This window comes from Emydura macquarii, unplaced genomic scaffold, assembly GCF_026122565.2.
Source record: "Emydura macquarii macquarii isolate MOO-44397 ecotype Brisbane River unplaced genomic scaffold, CSIRO-AGI_Emac_v2 contig_3390, whole genome shotgun sequence".
Classification (NCBI taxonomy): Eukaryota; Metazoa; Chordata; order Testudines; family Chelidae; genus Emydura; species Emydura macquarii.
This window is the reverse complement of record NW_027133527.1, coordinates 4366645-4382400: the sequence shown is the minus strand read 5'-3', so window position 1 is coordinate 4382400 and position 15756 is coordinate 4366645. Positions and strand designations below refer to the sequence as shown.

General features: G+C 43.9%; 1 protein-coding gene across 2 annotated transcripts in view; it reads right to left on the bottom strand.

Annotated features, from left to right (window-relative positions):
• LMF1 (lipase maturation factor 1) overlaps positions 1-15756 on the bottom strand; it is a 315025-nt gene that overhangs the window by 80423 nt on the left and 218846 nt on the right. For both annotated transcript variants that reach the window (XM_067534103.1, XM_067534102.1), the window contains one exon: positions 14067-14234. In XM_067534103.1, coding sequence (XP_067390204.1) covers positions 14067-14234 — 168 coding nt within the window. The remainder of the gene's footprint in view (positions 1-14066; positions 14235-15756) is intronic.

Below are 15756 nucleotides of genomic sequence, written 5' to 3'. Positions count from 1 at the left end.
TTGGTTGGTAAAAGGCAATGCTGGAATTGTGCTGGAGACGAGCCCTGGAAATTCAAGAACATGCTCCAGAACCTCTCCCAAGGTGGGGTCAGACGAAACTGAAATGGGTGCCCTTCTTCAGTTCCGGCAGCTGTGTTCCAAGGCTGGGAAAAGCTAGTATTGCTACCGACTCAGCAACAGCCACAGGGACCCTGGAGTTTTGAGCATTGTTATTACACTGAGTAGATCAATCCCAGCCTTTATTCCTGCCTCCCATCACAGCATCCCTTCACCTGGGGCCTCAAGTCTGAGCCAGATGGAGAGCCCTTATTTGTGCTGGTGAATTGGACTGCATGGCAGTTTCCCACAGAAATGTTTTTCCCCATGGAAAACAGCTCCCTCGCTCCCCCGATGAGATGGAAACCCCCGCCCAATTATTATTAATTTTAAAAAATAATTCTTTCCTCCCATCCACCCATTTTCCTCCAACGTTTTCACAGGACAATGATCATGCTCACCCAGCTCGACCGCTAAACTGAGATGGGCAGTGCATTCAAAGGTGTAGGCCTCAGTTTCTAGTCTGGTGCTTCCTCCTTATCCTCAAACACCTCCCTGAATTTTACTATCCCACGCTGGATACGTTCTTTGGTAAAGTCACACACTAACCTCTGGAGTCTATTTGGATTCCTAGCATCCTCCCCTCCTTCCTGAATGCCCCACAATGAGTCACAAGACTTACTTTTCCCTTTACAGCTGCTTATTCAAAGGGTCAGAGATGGGGATGGTTCCTTGAGGACTGTCAAAGGGGTGGTTTTTGTAGGGACTCTGAATTAGAATGAATATTGGCTGCTGAGGCTTTAATCACTGACTGCTTTGTCTGCACTGTAGCTTCTCCTTTATATACGTGGTCTGTATTCTCACAAGGCCCATCCAACTCCCATTGTGGTCACTGGCCAAACTTCCACGGAAAGCAGAATCGACTCACAGTGCTTATCAGGAATCATTAGCGACTCAATGGGTTTACCACTTTATGTTCTTTAAGGCGCTTTCATTTGGTCTCTTTAAACCGTGGGCCTGAGTCTGATCTCAAACCAGCGTAACTCAGAGTAACTCCTTTGAAGTCGATCTAGCTAGACACAGTGAGATCAGAGCTAGAATCCAGAGGTTGGGACTTTCAAAGAGAGTTAGCTGCCCAAATCCCACTCAAATCTAACAGATTTGGGGGCCTACATCCCTTGGTCTGCTGTGAAAATCTCAGCCTGTGTCTCTATTGCTGAGTTACTGAGAACTGGGCCGTGGAAGTTAATTATCTGCCCTGACTCTCCAACATGTCTCTTTGCCCACTTTCCCTTTATTATTATGATGATTATTATTTTTAGTCTTGGGAGGCTTCCCACTGGCAACGCTGAAAGCACCACCCTGTTGTAACTCTGGCAGCTGAAACCCGCTGGCGCTGCTCTTGAATCCGATGCTACCTGCCAGTTCGTAGGGCAAGGTGGCTTTTCCTCTACTTCTCGGCTTTCCTCTCGCTTCCCCTCATGAACCCGTCTGCCAAACAGTGTAATTTTACAGCCTGGCTTGAGAAGCCAAAAAATACGGTTGCTGGTGTAAGCTGTGCTTTGGACGTTGTTGGAAACATGCAACCTCAGGGTTTTGGGAGCCAGCTGCAGAGAAGAGCGAGACACCCACATAGTAGCTAGTACGTGTTTTTTCCCCCTCTCAGATTTCACCCAGAGATGCCTGTTCGGGACTTCCACGTGCTGCTGTGGGTGGTTGGGAGCAGGGACAGGCCTGCACGCGAACACACACAGAGGAGAGAGAAACTTGGAGAGAAAGAGAATGGAGAGGAACGATGCCACATTTCCACAGAGAGATGGGAGGCAGCGTGGCCTCCTACACAGGGGAACAGAATAAGTAGAAATGGAGTCTGGCTCGGCCTCCGCCCTCTTGTGAGACCATGGTCAAGTCATTTCCCCACTCTGTGTTTCTTCTCCTCATCCACCACCTTTGTCTGTCTTGTCTATTTAGCTTGTAGACTCTTCAGAGCAGGGACTCCCTCACTATGTGCTTGTATGCAGTTAAATACAACTGGGCCCTGATCTCAGCTGTGGCTTCAGATGCTCCTGAAATAACGCTGCTAGGAAGAACAACAACAAACAACGTGACTTGGGGTCTAACTTCCCCTGAACTTGGGTGTATTTTGGTTCCAGATCTACACTTTGAGATCTCTGTTACACATGTCTGTGTTGAAGAACCAGCGGATTGTTATCATCAGACACAACCCTCTAGAACAGCTTATTAAAACTGTTATCAAAACATGCTAGCCTCTAGCTGGAGGCTGCAGATTTTACCCAGAACTGTGTGAACATCTGTCTATCACTGTGCTTTCTAGGTACCAAACATGAGTTTGGCAAAAGTTGAAAAAGTTTGTAGCTTGTACAGAATCTCCCCAAGCTGCATCCATTTTCAATACATCAGACAAGTATCAGGTTTGAAAAGGACGAGCCCATTTGGGTACGTTCACCAGAAGCAGGACTAAAAATCTCAACCAGGGTCCCCCAAATCACTAGGAGCTGTAAAAACAAAATGAAAGAGACACAATCCTGGCTCCAAAGAAGTTTTTTCCCCATAGATTCCAAGACTAGAAGGGATCATTGTGACCATCTAGTCTTAACACAGGCTATAGAACATCCCCAAAATATTTCCTAGATCAGATCTTTAAGGAAAAACATCCAATTAAAGTTATCACCAAGGGAGAATCCACCACGACCCTTGGTAAATTGCTCCACTGGTTAATTACTCTCACTGTTAAAAATTTATCCCCTTTTTTTCCCCTCTGAATTTGTCTAGGTTCAACTTCCAGCCACTGAATCGTGTTAGACCTTTCTCTGCTAGACCGAAGAGCCCATTATTAAATATTTGTTCCCCATCTAGGTACTTCTAGACTGTAATCAAGACACCCCTTAACCTTCTCTTTGTGAAGCTAAATCATAAAATCATAGACATGTAGGACTGGAAGGGAACTTGATACATCACCTAGTCCAGTTCCGCGCACTGAGGCAGGCCTAAGTATTATCTACACACCATTCCTGACAGCGGTTTGGTTAACCTGTTCTCAAAACCCTCCAATGATGGAGATTCCACAACCTCCCTCGGCAATTTGTTCCAGTGCTTAACTACCCTGACAGTGAGCAAGTTTTTATTAATGTCCAACCTAAACATCCCTTTCTGCAATTTAATGCCATTACTTCTTGTCCTGCCCTCCGTAGTTAAGGAGAGCAATTTATCACTCTCCTCTTTATAACAACCTTTTACGTATTTGAAGACTGTTATTATGTCTTCCCCTCAGTCTTTTCTTCTCCAGACTAAACAAACATATTTTTTTCCCAATCTTTCCTGATAGTTCATGTTTTCTAGACCTTTAATCAACTTTCTTGCTCACCTCTGGACTTTCTCCAGTTTGGCCACATCTTTCCCAAAGTGTGGTGCCCAGAACTGGACACAATACTCCAGTTGAGGCCTTATCAGTGCTGAATAGAGTGGAAGAATTACTTCTTGTATCTTGCTTACAACACTCCTGCTAATACATCCCAGAAGGATGTTCACTTTCTTTACAACAGTATTACACTGTTGACTTATATTTAGTCTGTGATTCACTATAAACCTCAGATCCTTTTCTGTAGTACTCCTGCCTAGGCAGTCACTTCCCATTTTGTATTTGTGCAATACATTATTCCTTCCCAAGCGTAGTACTTTGCATTTGTCCTTACTGAATTTCATCCTATTTATTTCATACCATTTCTCCAGTTTGTCAAGATCATTTTGAATTCTAAACCTGTTCTCCCAGCTTGGTATCGTCCACAAACTTTGTAAGTATACTCTCTATGCCTTTATTCAAATCATTTATGAAAATATTGAACAGAACCAGACCCAAGACTGATCCCTGCAGGACCCCACTTGATATGCCCTTCCAGCTTGACTTTTAACCTTTGAGAAATACTCTCTGAGCACTGTTTTCCAACCAGTTGTACACCCACCTTATAGCAGGTTGGTTTAGGCTATATTTCCCTAGTTTGTTTATGAGACACTCATGTGAGACAGCATCAAAAACCTTACTAAAAAGTCAAGATAGATCACATCTACTCCTTCCCTCCTACCCATAATGCTTACCTGTCAAAGAAGGTTATTAGGTTGCTGTGATGTGATTTGTTCTTGACAAATCCATGTTGACTGCTACTTATCACCTTATTAACTTCTAGATGTTTACAAATTGATCGTTTGATTATTTGCTCCATTATCTTTCCGGGTACTAAAGTTAAATTGCTTGGTCTACAATATATAGGTTGAGCTCCTTGAGTGTGTCTGACTAACCCATGTTTTCTCATTGTTTAATCATTCTCTTGGCTCTTCTTTGAACCCTCGCCAACGTATCAACACCCTTCCTGAACTGTGGACACCAGAACCAGGCACAGTATTCCAGCAGCGGTTGCACCAGTGCCAAATACAGAGATAAAATAACCGGTCTACTCTCACTTGAGAGTCTCCTGTTTATGCATCCGAGGATTGCATTAGATATTTTGGCAACAGCGTCGCACTGGAAACTTACATCCAGCTGATTATTCATCATCCTTTTTCCACACCAAATCTTCTTCAGAGTCGCTGCTTCCCAGGATTCAGTCCCCCAGCTGTTAGGTATGGCCTACATCCTTTCTTCCTAGATGCACACATTTACATTTAGCCATACTAAAATGCATATTGTTTGCTTGTGCCCAGTTAAGCAAGAGATCCAGAGCGTTCTGTTTCAGTGACCAGTCCTCTTCATTATTTAACAGTCCCCCCGATTTTTGTGTCATCTGCAAACTTTTTGCAGTCTAAACAGAGAGGACAAAGGTTGGGAGAGGAAACTGGCACAGTGAGGGAAAGTGACTTGCTGAAGTTCACCCAGTAAGTCAGTGGCAGAGTCAGCAATAAAACAGAGGTCTCCTGATGTCCAGGCTAGCAGACCACATTACCTCCAGGGGATGTTTCTTGTGTCCCCTGTGAAGGACCCCCATGAACATGGCACAGACTCTGAACAGCAGCCTCAGAATGTTCATGAGGATCAGAAACAGCAAAAATAAGTGTTCACAAAAAACTCTGCAACTTTAGCAGCCCCCTTAAGAGTTCTAAAGACTCAATGCTCATTTGTGAGCCCAGACTAAACTAACTCAGGCTCATTCTGCGTACTTCATGGCTCAATCTGGACATTTTGCACTAGGCTATTTTTATAGGGCAACAGTACAGGACTGAGCAGAGAAGGGGCTGAATTATTAAGCCTCCACTTTATTTTTATTCTTGGCAGAGATGATCTGCAGCAGTGTGGCTCGGCACGTCAAGTCTGGCACCTGCTTACAATAAATCCCTAATGATGTTGAAAAGTTAACCGTCTACTTCATTTTATTTCTGTTTTAGATTTGGATTTCTCTCTACCGTAAATGCTAGCAACAAGGTTTTTGAAACAATGGTGTGCATTTACCTGGAAACCACTGGCTGCCCTTCTTTTCAGATTTCATCCTGAATGCAAGGCAGCACACATGGCAGAGCAGCCACACACCATTAGCACCTGATTATATCTGCATGGCAGCTGACGTGGGCAAAGTAAGGCACCCTGCACGTGTACGGGGTTAGTGCACCACTCTTGGATTTTAAAAACCTAAAAGTTCTGGAGTCAAATCCTGACAGCAGCAGAAAAGAAAAGCAAGCCTCATCTTAATCTCCCTTTCTGCCCAGCAGAGAACAGTGGTGTAGTCTGATAGTCTGCTTAAGCCAGGACTGGAGCGGTCTGGATAATACCGGAGGTACGTTGGCAGGAAGAAAGTGGGCCCAGAACTGGAAGTGGTGAGGATGCTGCAGCTGCAGATTGAGCAGCACTGACACAGGTGTGTGGGGACCAGGACTTCAATGGCAAGGGGTGCTGCAGGTCAGAGCTGAGCTGCAATAGCAGGGACATATTGGGGAAAGAAGGGAGACGTTTGCACGGTTTCCGCCCATCGTGTGCCCGTGTCACATTCATACTGAATTCCCACATGAATCTCCAATATAGAAAAAATGAGTTATGTTAAAACTTGGCTGCCTTTCTGTGGAAATGAACAAATGCCACATGGGGCACAGGAACACGGCCAGAGCTCTTGGGACACTGCTCTGGATCTCACTGTCAAGCAGTGATCATCACAAACTGTGCCTGCGTGCAGGCACCCGTGCTAAATCAAACAGCTATATACGAACACAGCTCCACGTCCAGCTCCATCCTCGCCACTCAGCCGTAGTAAGTGAGCTAGGGAAAGGCTGACACAGGCTGTCCTAGAGTGGGAATCACACGGCCCCAATTCCCTTTGATTCCACAACTATCTCTTTAAGAGTTAAAATGCATTTTCTTGGCGTTCTAGGTTTTAAATTGCAATCAATCAAGGGATCAGAATGGCCTTTTTTCAATCTCTTTCCCAGCATTAGGGAATCATCAGCGCTTACGGACACACACACACACACACGAGACGTAGCCAGCTGTACTGGGACCCGCGTGCCAAGCTGTGGGAGATACTCGTCTAGCAGGAGCACCTGGCCCTTTGGCACACACTGGGAGCAGCTGTGTTAGTGACTCGAGAGCCGCTTCCGAGCCTCCCGTGGGGATAAACTGCTGATGTGAGCTGGCTGGGCTGGGCTGCTCGAAAATCTTGGGTGACATTTTCTCTTGACTCATCTTTGATCCTGGGCAAATGGGTTCTGGGCACACTTATCTGACCGTGAATATCTTTATGTGCAGATGCTAGCAAGAACTACACCCACAGCTGTAAAACTCAAAGCCTTTTTGGGGGCAATTTGGTGGTTAATAATGATGAGTAATGATTTTTCTAATGGGAACCAGCCAGCATTCATCTCACTCGGCACTTGTTTTTTAAACTGAGGTCCGTTTATACTGAGAAGCTTCTGACAAATAAGCGTGTCTGACTTATTGAGGAGTGTTGTGTTCTGAGGTGCAGTTCAGGCCAGGAAGAGGTTGGGTCACTGCTTATCCTGTAACCCTGGGTGCCTTAAAATGCTCTGCTGCTGTAAATCCCTGTCTCCCAGCCAGCATACACCGCGTGTCTGTGTGTTCAGCAACTCTGACTCCAGCAGCTTGCTTGTTACACCTCAACCACACGCTGGTCTCCACCCGCCTTGGTTACTATGAGTCAAGTGACCCTAAGCACACCCCAATCTCGAATTTTCCCCAAACGTCTGCCCTGAAATGTCCACCCCTCTCCTGGAACATCCGGAGGAGTAAAAATGTCTATTGCTCCTTTACAGAGAAGAAAGCTTGTTGTTTTAACTGGAGATAATCACCTCAAAGCAAACATAATAATAAGCATAATAAGCAAAACAAAATTGAAAAACACTTTCTAGTGACTAAGAATTAACAAAACTACAGTCTTGGTTCGAGGTAAGATTCTTACCACACTTCCTTCCATGAAGATGGCTGGCCACTTCCTTGGTCAAAATCTCCCACCAAGTCCAAAGTGCTTGGTTCCTTTCTCTTCTTAGGTGAGGTATCATGTGGGGCTCTTTGCCAGTCTCTTTTATGGTCCACTGAACTTTTGAAATGTATCCTTCTCAAAGTCCAGTGTCCCTGTTGTGGGGAAAGGTGTCATGGAATCTGTTGGAGAAGGTGCTATGCTGGTTTCTTCCCCTCTGGTGCTTTCTACAATGCGAACTGATCTGTCCCTCTAATCTCCGATACACCAACGAATTGCCAATTATCTGTGATTGCACCTGGATGGAGGTGTTGGCCTTTCCTTTGTCTGGAAAAAACCTATTCTCCAGTTGAGGCTGGTCCTGCTTTGAGCAGGGGGTTGGACTAGATGACTTCCTGAGATCCCTTCCAACCCTAATCTTCTATGACTGTCTGGTTCAAACACATTTTAGTCCCATATTTCCTTCACATTTGCACAGTCCTATGGGCGTTTACCATATACCCACACCACACGGGAATATTATTGGTTTTTCTATGATGATTTACACAACACCTATTAGAATTGGGGCACACTGAACTGGTCAGGCCAGCTGAAACTCACTACCTGATATAAGTGAGCCCCTTGCCACCTGGCACTGGGATACTCTTAAGGTTACAGGGAGTATATCGCTACCTGGGAATCCAGCCGGAGGGTGAAATTCCAGGCAGCTTTAGGTAAAGGGACACTTGTCAAGGTGGACAGGTCCAAAATTTACTCTCTTTACTCCAAAAAAACATGCTCAAATCAGTAATAACAAACCTAACAGAAAAAAGAAAACAACAAAATCCACAGTTACAAGGCTCAACGATTATTAAAGCCTTCGCTGTCCAGCTGGTTGGCTCAGACCAATGGACTTCATGGAGATGGAAGGTGCTGCACTCTTTCGACCTGGTTCAAGTTCTCTGAGACCTGCAGGGGCAGGCTGGTGTCTAGCACATACAACTCCCATCAATTTCAACCTCCTTGCCTGGCTCACATGAACGATGCCCCGATGACAAGGAAGGGTTGGTGCTGTACCTAAGCCCGCATCTATATATCTGAATTTCCAAGAGACAATCACCCTAGGTTTGCTGTCTGGTCTCACAGCCCAGCCTCTGGGTTTTAAGATTGACACAGCCCCTGGTTTCAGACAGGAAGGAACCTCTCAATTACAGTAGTGTGGATATTTTGAAAGAAAACACGTTTTTTTGGTGGAGGGGTGAGAGAAGGGTAAAATTTGGGACCAGCCTATGTTGTCAGATTCCCTTTAAATGCAGTGAATATATCACCACAAATATCTGAATAACAGAGGAGGAAAAAATGAGCACACTACATGTCTCTATTTCCAAGGGTCACGCATATGTTTCATTCACGTTCAGACAGATCTGCTGTATCGCTTCCCCGCAGAAGGTGGCCCATAACTATCCTATGTATTGAAAATGATAAACTTCACCATACAGCACTGCTGGACTGTAATTCTGTCATGGAGTTACATCCTGTGAGTGTAGTCCTCGGCTCTGTTGGGATAAAAAATTCTCCTTACCATCTCCCTACCAGGATTTGCAAAGATGGAAGCCTTTTCCCTAAACCTTTCCATTACAGCGTGAAATAGTCAGAAGAATAATTTGCACTGTTTTGAGGGTCTCCCGACAAAGCAATATTCTCCAGGCCAGTTGGAATCTGGAAAAATACTCTTACTCAGCCTAGCCACCATGACTCCAATAACAATTATAAAATGTCCAATAAAACTTGCATGTAATGTCAATTCAAATCTTGAAAAACAGAATTAAGTGGTATATCAACATTAAACTTTATTGCTTCCTTAGCAGAGCAGAAGTATTGTCAATAAAAGTCATTCTGAATGAAGAAAAGGGTAGTAAATATTAAATAAACAGGTTTTTGTTGAAATGCTATAAATGCTCCAGGGCTGCTTATTATACTGAGACCCTTTTTTCCCTCGCAGACTCCCCTTGTGATAGAAATAAGTCAGTAACTGCAAACTATCAATAAATGGCCAATTAAAGGGCGGTTAGATGGACGCACTTACATTATGTCATTATGAGTCTTTATTGTACGTACCTTTCTTTTTCAGATCCCAGTGGTTCCCCTCTTAAATTTTGTAGCATTCAAACAGTTCCCTTGCCTCTTAGGGGGTCCTCCAAGAAGTTGCTAGCCCGTTTTCTGGCTCCGTTGGGAAGGCTGAGTTTAGAATGGTTGTCTCCAGGTTTGGTTCTGGTTGCAGAGTGGGCAGCATTTGTCTTCTTTGCTATGAAGCTCAGAATTAGTCTTACATGTAAGAGGACCCCAAGTGTACAGTGAGCCAGAGCCAGCAAAGGGATAATGCAGAGATATTTGAGCTTCTTTCTGGTTCGTGGGGGATGGCTGGGAAGAGGGATTTGAATGACAAAAATGGTGTTTTCTCAAAACTGTACAAAACATTGAAATCTTGGCAGCAGAACTTCAAAACCAGACAAAATGTACTTGGTTTAAGGGTTTGTTAGAAACTCAAAACTCAGTTCAGGTTCGAATCTGGGCCTGTAATTGAATGAATCCATGAGGACTTGTGGTTTTGCCGCAAACCGAAGCACACAGCTCAGCACTCTTGCAGATGGTTCCCGTGCAAAGCTGGGTGCAGCCCAGCTGTTACGACTGAATAAACACATGCATCCCAACAGAACAAAATGATCACACACCCCTGCAATGTGAAGCTGCTACTCCACTCCTATCAGCTTCCCAGTGGTTGAATTGTAATGCGCCAATTCAGCAATAATGACTGAATATCAATACTTAGGAGAACTGACGCATGAGGGAATTCTAGCACAATCCATTACGTAAGCAGAGCTGGTTTTCTATCAATACTCTGTATTGAGAACTACTTAGTAAACCTTTAGTTTACTACAATAGGAAAATGGACCATACTTACCTGAAAATTTCCTTTTTTCAAGTAATAAAGGTCCATAGAACTATTGCACTGGATTCTTCAACCTGTGTGCAGCTAGGGGGCAGAACCAGACGTGTCAGTCATTGGCAGCAGTGAAGTCACCATCTCCTTAAGTTCCCTTCAGCTGAGATAACTTCCACAGCCAGGATAATTCAAATCTACTTACCTAAGTTTCAGATCTCTTAAACACACTTTGGGTAAAAAGCACGATTTCTCCTACTACAGAGCATGGAAAATTCTCTCTAAGGAAACAAACCCACATTTTTGGATGTCAGTTTCCATGTGTTGCCCTCACTTCCACCTCCTCCACCCTGCAGATGGCTAAGGAGTGATAAGAGAGACAGCAGCCCAGAAGTGGAAGAACTGGCCCTGATCAGAAAAATTGTCCCAGAAGAGATAAGTGTATCTCCCTTCTTCTTTATATCCAATATTATTGCTAGGGTGACCCTGGAGAGAGACCCTGGGAGCAATCTGGCGCCATCTGCTTTGACTGTCTCAACTACTAGTCCCGCATCCTTGGAACAATGGTTTTTCCATACAGGGGACCACAAGCCGGGGGTAAGCCAGCCAGCTGGAGCACTTATGAGCAGAGCTCTGATCTGTGCAAGGGTCCAACCATTGCCACATGCAGGGAAGTTTTGCAGAAGAGAAAGCGCAAGACAGCCCCTGCCCAGCCTGAAATTCCAATGCCCCTTGGACTCTCAGAAGGTACGACTGGGGAAGAGGTGTCTCAGGACTTTCGTTGTTTGCAAAGATCTGTAACTCTCAAGTGCCTTAACAGTGAAGTCACCTAGGAAATTCCTTTACCAAGCCTGTGTTCCTTGCTTTCCTGCCCCAGTATCCCTGAAGGGCTCAAACTAGAAGCCCAGAGGCTAAATGAAGCTCTGGAGGACGGTGTGGGGAGGGCTCAGGTATGGATTTTGGGTTTCAGGTGGCAGCACACCATGTCCTGATGAAGGGAGTTGGTAAGAGTCCTGAGCCCAGAAGCTAGAAACAGTGACTAGATTCTAGCCAGACTGAACTGACCTAGAAACACGTGGGACCAGCGACTGGGTCCATTTGCAACAGACCAGAGACAGTTCAGAGGGGTACTGGACCAGGCGGTGACACCTGTCACTGGGGGCTATCCCCCATGCTGCACGCCCTGAAGGGGAGCAGGGGAAACCTGGTGCTGAAGATTATAGGCCCTGCTGCAATCTGGAGGGTGAACAAGGGAAACTGTGCTCATTTTCTCTATTCATTGATTTCTTCTTGGGGAGTTTGTTCCCATAATAATTCAGAGGGGGGGAAACGAGCCTGGGGTCAGAGATTGCTCCGAAAATATTTCTAGTGGCCAGCGATCTCCCAGTCCTCAAAGACCGGGGGTTTGTTTGTCTCCCATCCTCCTCATGGGGCTCCTGGTGGATCTCTCAGGGAAGAAGCCGGTGTGGCTAAAGTAGTTCCAAATGGAAGCACTGTGGACTTAAACCAGGAAAAAGCCCCAGCAGAACAAGTAAAACAAGTTATCTGGCAACATCCCGGTCTCAAATGTGGGAAAGTGGATTAAAATGGTCCCTCAGATACACAGCCATCTTAACGTCATGTTCAACTCGACAATCTGGACATTCATAGTCCACTTTCTCCAACTAAGACTAGGATATGCACGGAGAAGCTTTATGATGCTGATGATGATTTTTCCAGGACTGGGCCCTTAAACTGTAATTTAGAAAGAGCTGAGTAAAATGGCACTTGGTACTGATTTCTCAACAAGCATTATAGTGCTCAGATACCAAAGTAATAAGCATTTTAGAAATGCCATAGCTATGTAGACTGATTCTGAAACTACTCTTGCTAGCGTACCGAAGAGTACACTGCAGCAGCCATAGAAGATTTAATTGAACCACATAAATCTGGCCAATGCTACTGTAACATACTAAGGTTAAAGAGAGGAGAAGGAATTCCAAAGGGTTGCCTAGAAGCTATACACTTGCACAGAACATGTGACAGGATGTTATTCTTAAATAATAATCAACACCTGGATAAAAGGTATCAGACACAGCTAGGGTTACCAGTGTCATCATCTTTATAACAAACACCTTTCAACAGGAATATTGACTAGTTCTGTCTGGGAGAATGGTTGGGTATACAGTAAGAGTGAAATATACTTGGGCACTAAATTCTTACAGATCAAAGACTCCCATTTGGATAGGATTTGTTTTTTAAAGTGGGATCTTCAATTGTTCCAGTACAGAGACAATGAAAAGGTAAACAAACCCATTTCTAACTCATTATACCACGTCCCAATCTTGGCTCCTGTTTGCAGCTGATTGTAGCATAGAAGAGAGATTTCATAAAGCATCAAAGCGCATCAGAAATGTAATAACCCTGACACCACAAGGTGTGTAAAGAGAGCAAACAGGCCACATGTCTTGTGGTACCTTGATGTAACGGCATGTGATTGGAAAGGCGGGGTATTTCATCAAGAACTCAACATTCTCTTGCTTTCATGTCAGCCTTTTAAAATCCAATCAGCATTTCTATGGTTCACCCATGCAGTTTAAATGTTGTTCTTCAGCTTATATATCACATGTATTTACAAAAGCACTAATAGCTACAGTACATGAACTGCCCAATGCTGAAGAGACATTGAATGAAGAGCATTGAAGAAAAGCTGAAAGTTGCACCTGAGAATCTGAATGGCTGGAGTTTAATTAAAAATAAATTTACTTTGAGGGAAAAGATTCAGAAACAACTGAGGACATGTCTTCAAATTCGCCGCCATCAAATCAGTTTATCCTGATCAACTGAGGGGAAGTAAAGATCCACTCACTCAATCCGGAAGTTGATTTAATAAAACCACCACCCCCAAAAGCGTAGCACTGAGTCGACGGGTATGCATGTCCCGACAGCGGAACGGAGAGGGCGTGCAAAAGGGAATTTAGGAAGTCGACGTAAGTTATGCAAGCCACTCTACATAGCTTGCGTAACTCCCGTCAACTGCTGCCAAATTTGCCTGTCACTGTAGACCCGGCCTTAGTAAAGAAACAGTCTATGATTTTCAGTTTTTTGAATTTTTCATGGATTTCCTTATTACACGAAGCATTATTTTTAAAAAACCCGAACATTTAATATAGAAATAATTTAGATGATGAATAGGCTACAATTTTTCATCAACATTCATCAATTCTTCAAAGAATAAAAAATTTTGAAATTTTTTTTTAAATCTATTTTTTGATAAATAGTGAAATTCCATCCAACTCTACCACCTCCATCAGTTGGACTTATGGGCTCAGTCAGCATCTCATTTTAATCCCTATGCTAATCTTGGCGCCTCTGCCCATAAAATTGCTAATTGGTATAAGTGTGATGTAGATAAATCTGTAGGGAATACACTGATGTCAGACACTCGCTGCCAGCAGATCACCAAAGAGCAGTCAGCCAATGATTTTGGATACCATCAATCTGGGTTGGATTCGAAATAGTGACCAAATCTGAGCCGTCCAATTCCTCTGCCATTTCTGTTAGTGTCTTTCCATAGAGCTTGTACAGTCATGCCGTAATGCATATAAAAATAGGGGGTAGGCTTCCTTAGTCTTTCAAATGCCCCCAGCAACCACTCTCTAAGCCGTAATAGTAGGTAGGCAAAAGCAGAAAAGTCTCACCTGGAAGAGGATCTGTAAAATGCCATGAATGATGCACATGCGACGTCCCATGAAGATAAAGAACGGCACCACCAGCTCGATGAAGTGATTGCATAATGTCTCGAACTGATGAAACCACCACGGTGAGCGGTGCATGTAATAAGCTAATGGGTTGGGTACTGGCTGGGTCTGAAATTGTAAAGAAAAGGTGTCATTTGGAAATGAGTCCCCTCCACCTCCACGAGCGTTACCAACAGAGTTAGCTAAATGTTTCGTTGAAACCTCCTAGCGGAAAACGGCCTCCCTCTCCCCAGAATGAACATTTCTGAAGACCATTGCCTTTTCATTCCAAATTTAACATTTTCTTGCTGTAAAAGCGAGACGGGGGGGGGGGGGAGGGAGGAGGAAGGAATCAGTTTTTCAAAACTAGAATCATTTACCATTTTTTGTTCCATTTTTTCAATGAAAAAGTTAAAAATTTCCACAAGAAATTAAAAAAAAACCCACCATACTTCCTTCCTTCCCCCCCCCGCCAAAAAAAAATTGGCATTATTTGACCAGCTCTAATTATATAGCTATTGCGTGATTACTTAATGCTGCCCCCTTATAAAGCATGTTCAGAAATACCAAAGCACTCTAAAAAAGTGGTAATGATCATAACAGGGGTGATACAGCTAGAGAAACAAAGGGAAAGAGAGGGGTGATGAGTTGCAGAAGGTCATGCAGCCCAGTCAGAAGCAGAACCAGGATTGGATAGGAAGTCAGGTCTTCTGAGTCAAAGAGGTGGTCTCTACCTCAATACATTTATAATCTAATTAAATGGCTTTTGTTTATTTATTTATACAAAATCGTAATTCAGGATGAAAAAGAAGACTCCTCCAAACGCGTGATGTCAATTTAAGATGCTAGCGTTTGCACCCAATTATTCATATATCAACCTGATTCTTTTTTTCTTTTTCTTTGTTTTTTGACTCTGGAAAATTTTCTACGCAGTGTGATAAAGCTGCTTATTTTATCACCCAGGCTAAAACAAATGCTTGTCAGTTAATGACCACCTTAGATAAAAATGCTACAATTAGAAAAAAAGACAGACAGACAGAAAGAAATTGAAAATTCACCTTAGCATGTCTAACAAAAGCTCAAATTCATTAGCATTGTTTTAAAATCCTGACAGCAAAAACAATAGCTGAAAATGACCATTTTAATTGAAGGAGACACAACACATCTTTAAATTATTTGTAGCTAAATCAAATATACAAACAATCCAGGGAAAATACTGTATTCTCCATGGCACTGGACTACACACCCACTGCCAAAGCCCACAACTATCTTAATTCCCTATTAGCAAAGCTGGAATTAATAAAGCCGTTGCTTTCTCTGGGTTGGAGGCTTTCTCTGGGTTGTAACCCCCCCCAGGACAGGAGACCGCATCCTTCCTTCCTTCAACACTGTGACAGGATGGAGCAATCTGAGGGGTCAAGGAACTCTGCCAAGTCCAGTACAACAAGGAGGCTGGGGCTCATGGTTTTCATACATCCTGGGTCATGAGATGATCCGTCTGAAATGCCACTGAAGGCCCTTCGTCCTCCCTCCCCCTCACCGCCACACATGGGAGCTGTTTTAAATTAATCTGGATGTTTGATTCTTCACAAACTAGCCCCAGTACTTCAGAGACATTCATCAAGGGTTTTTTCCACCTTGACTCCAAAAC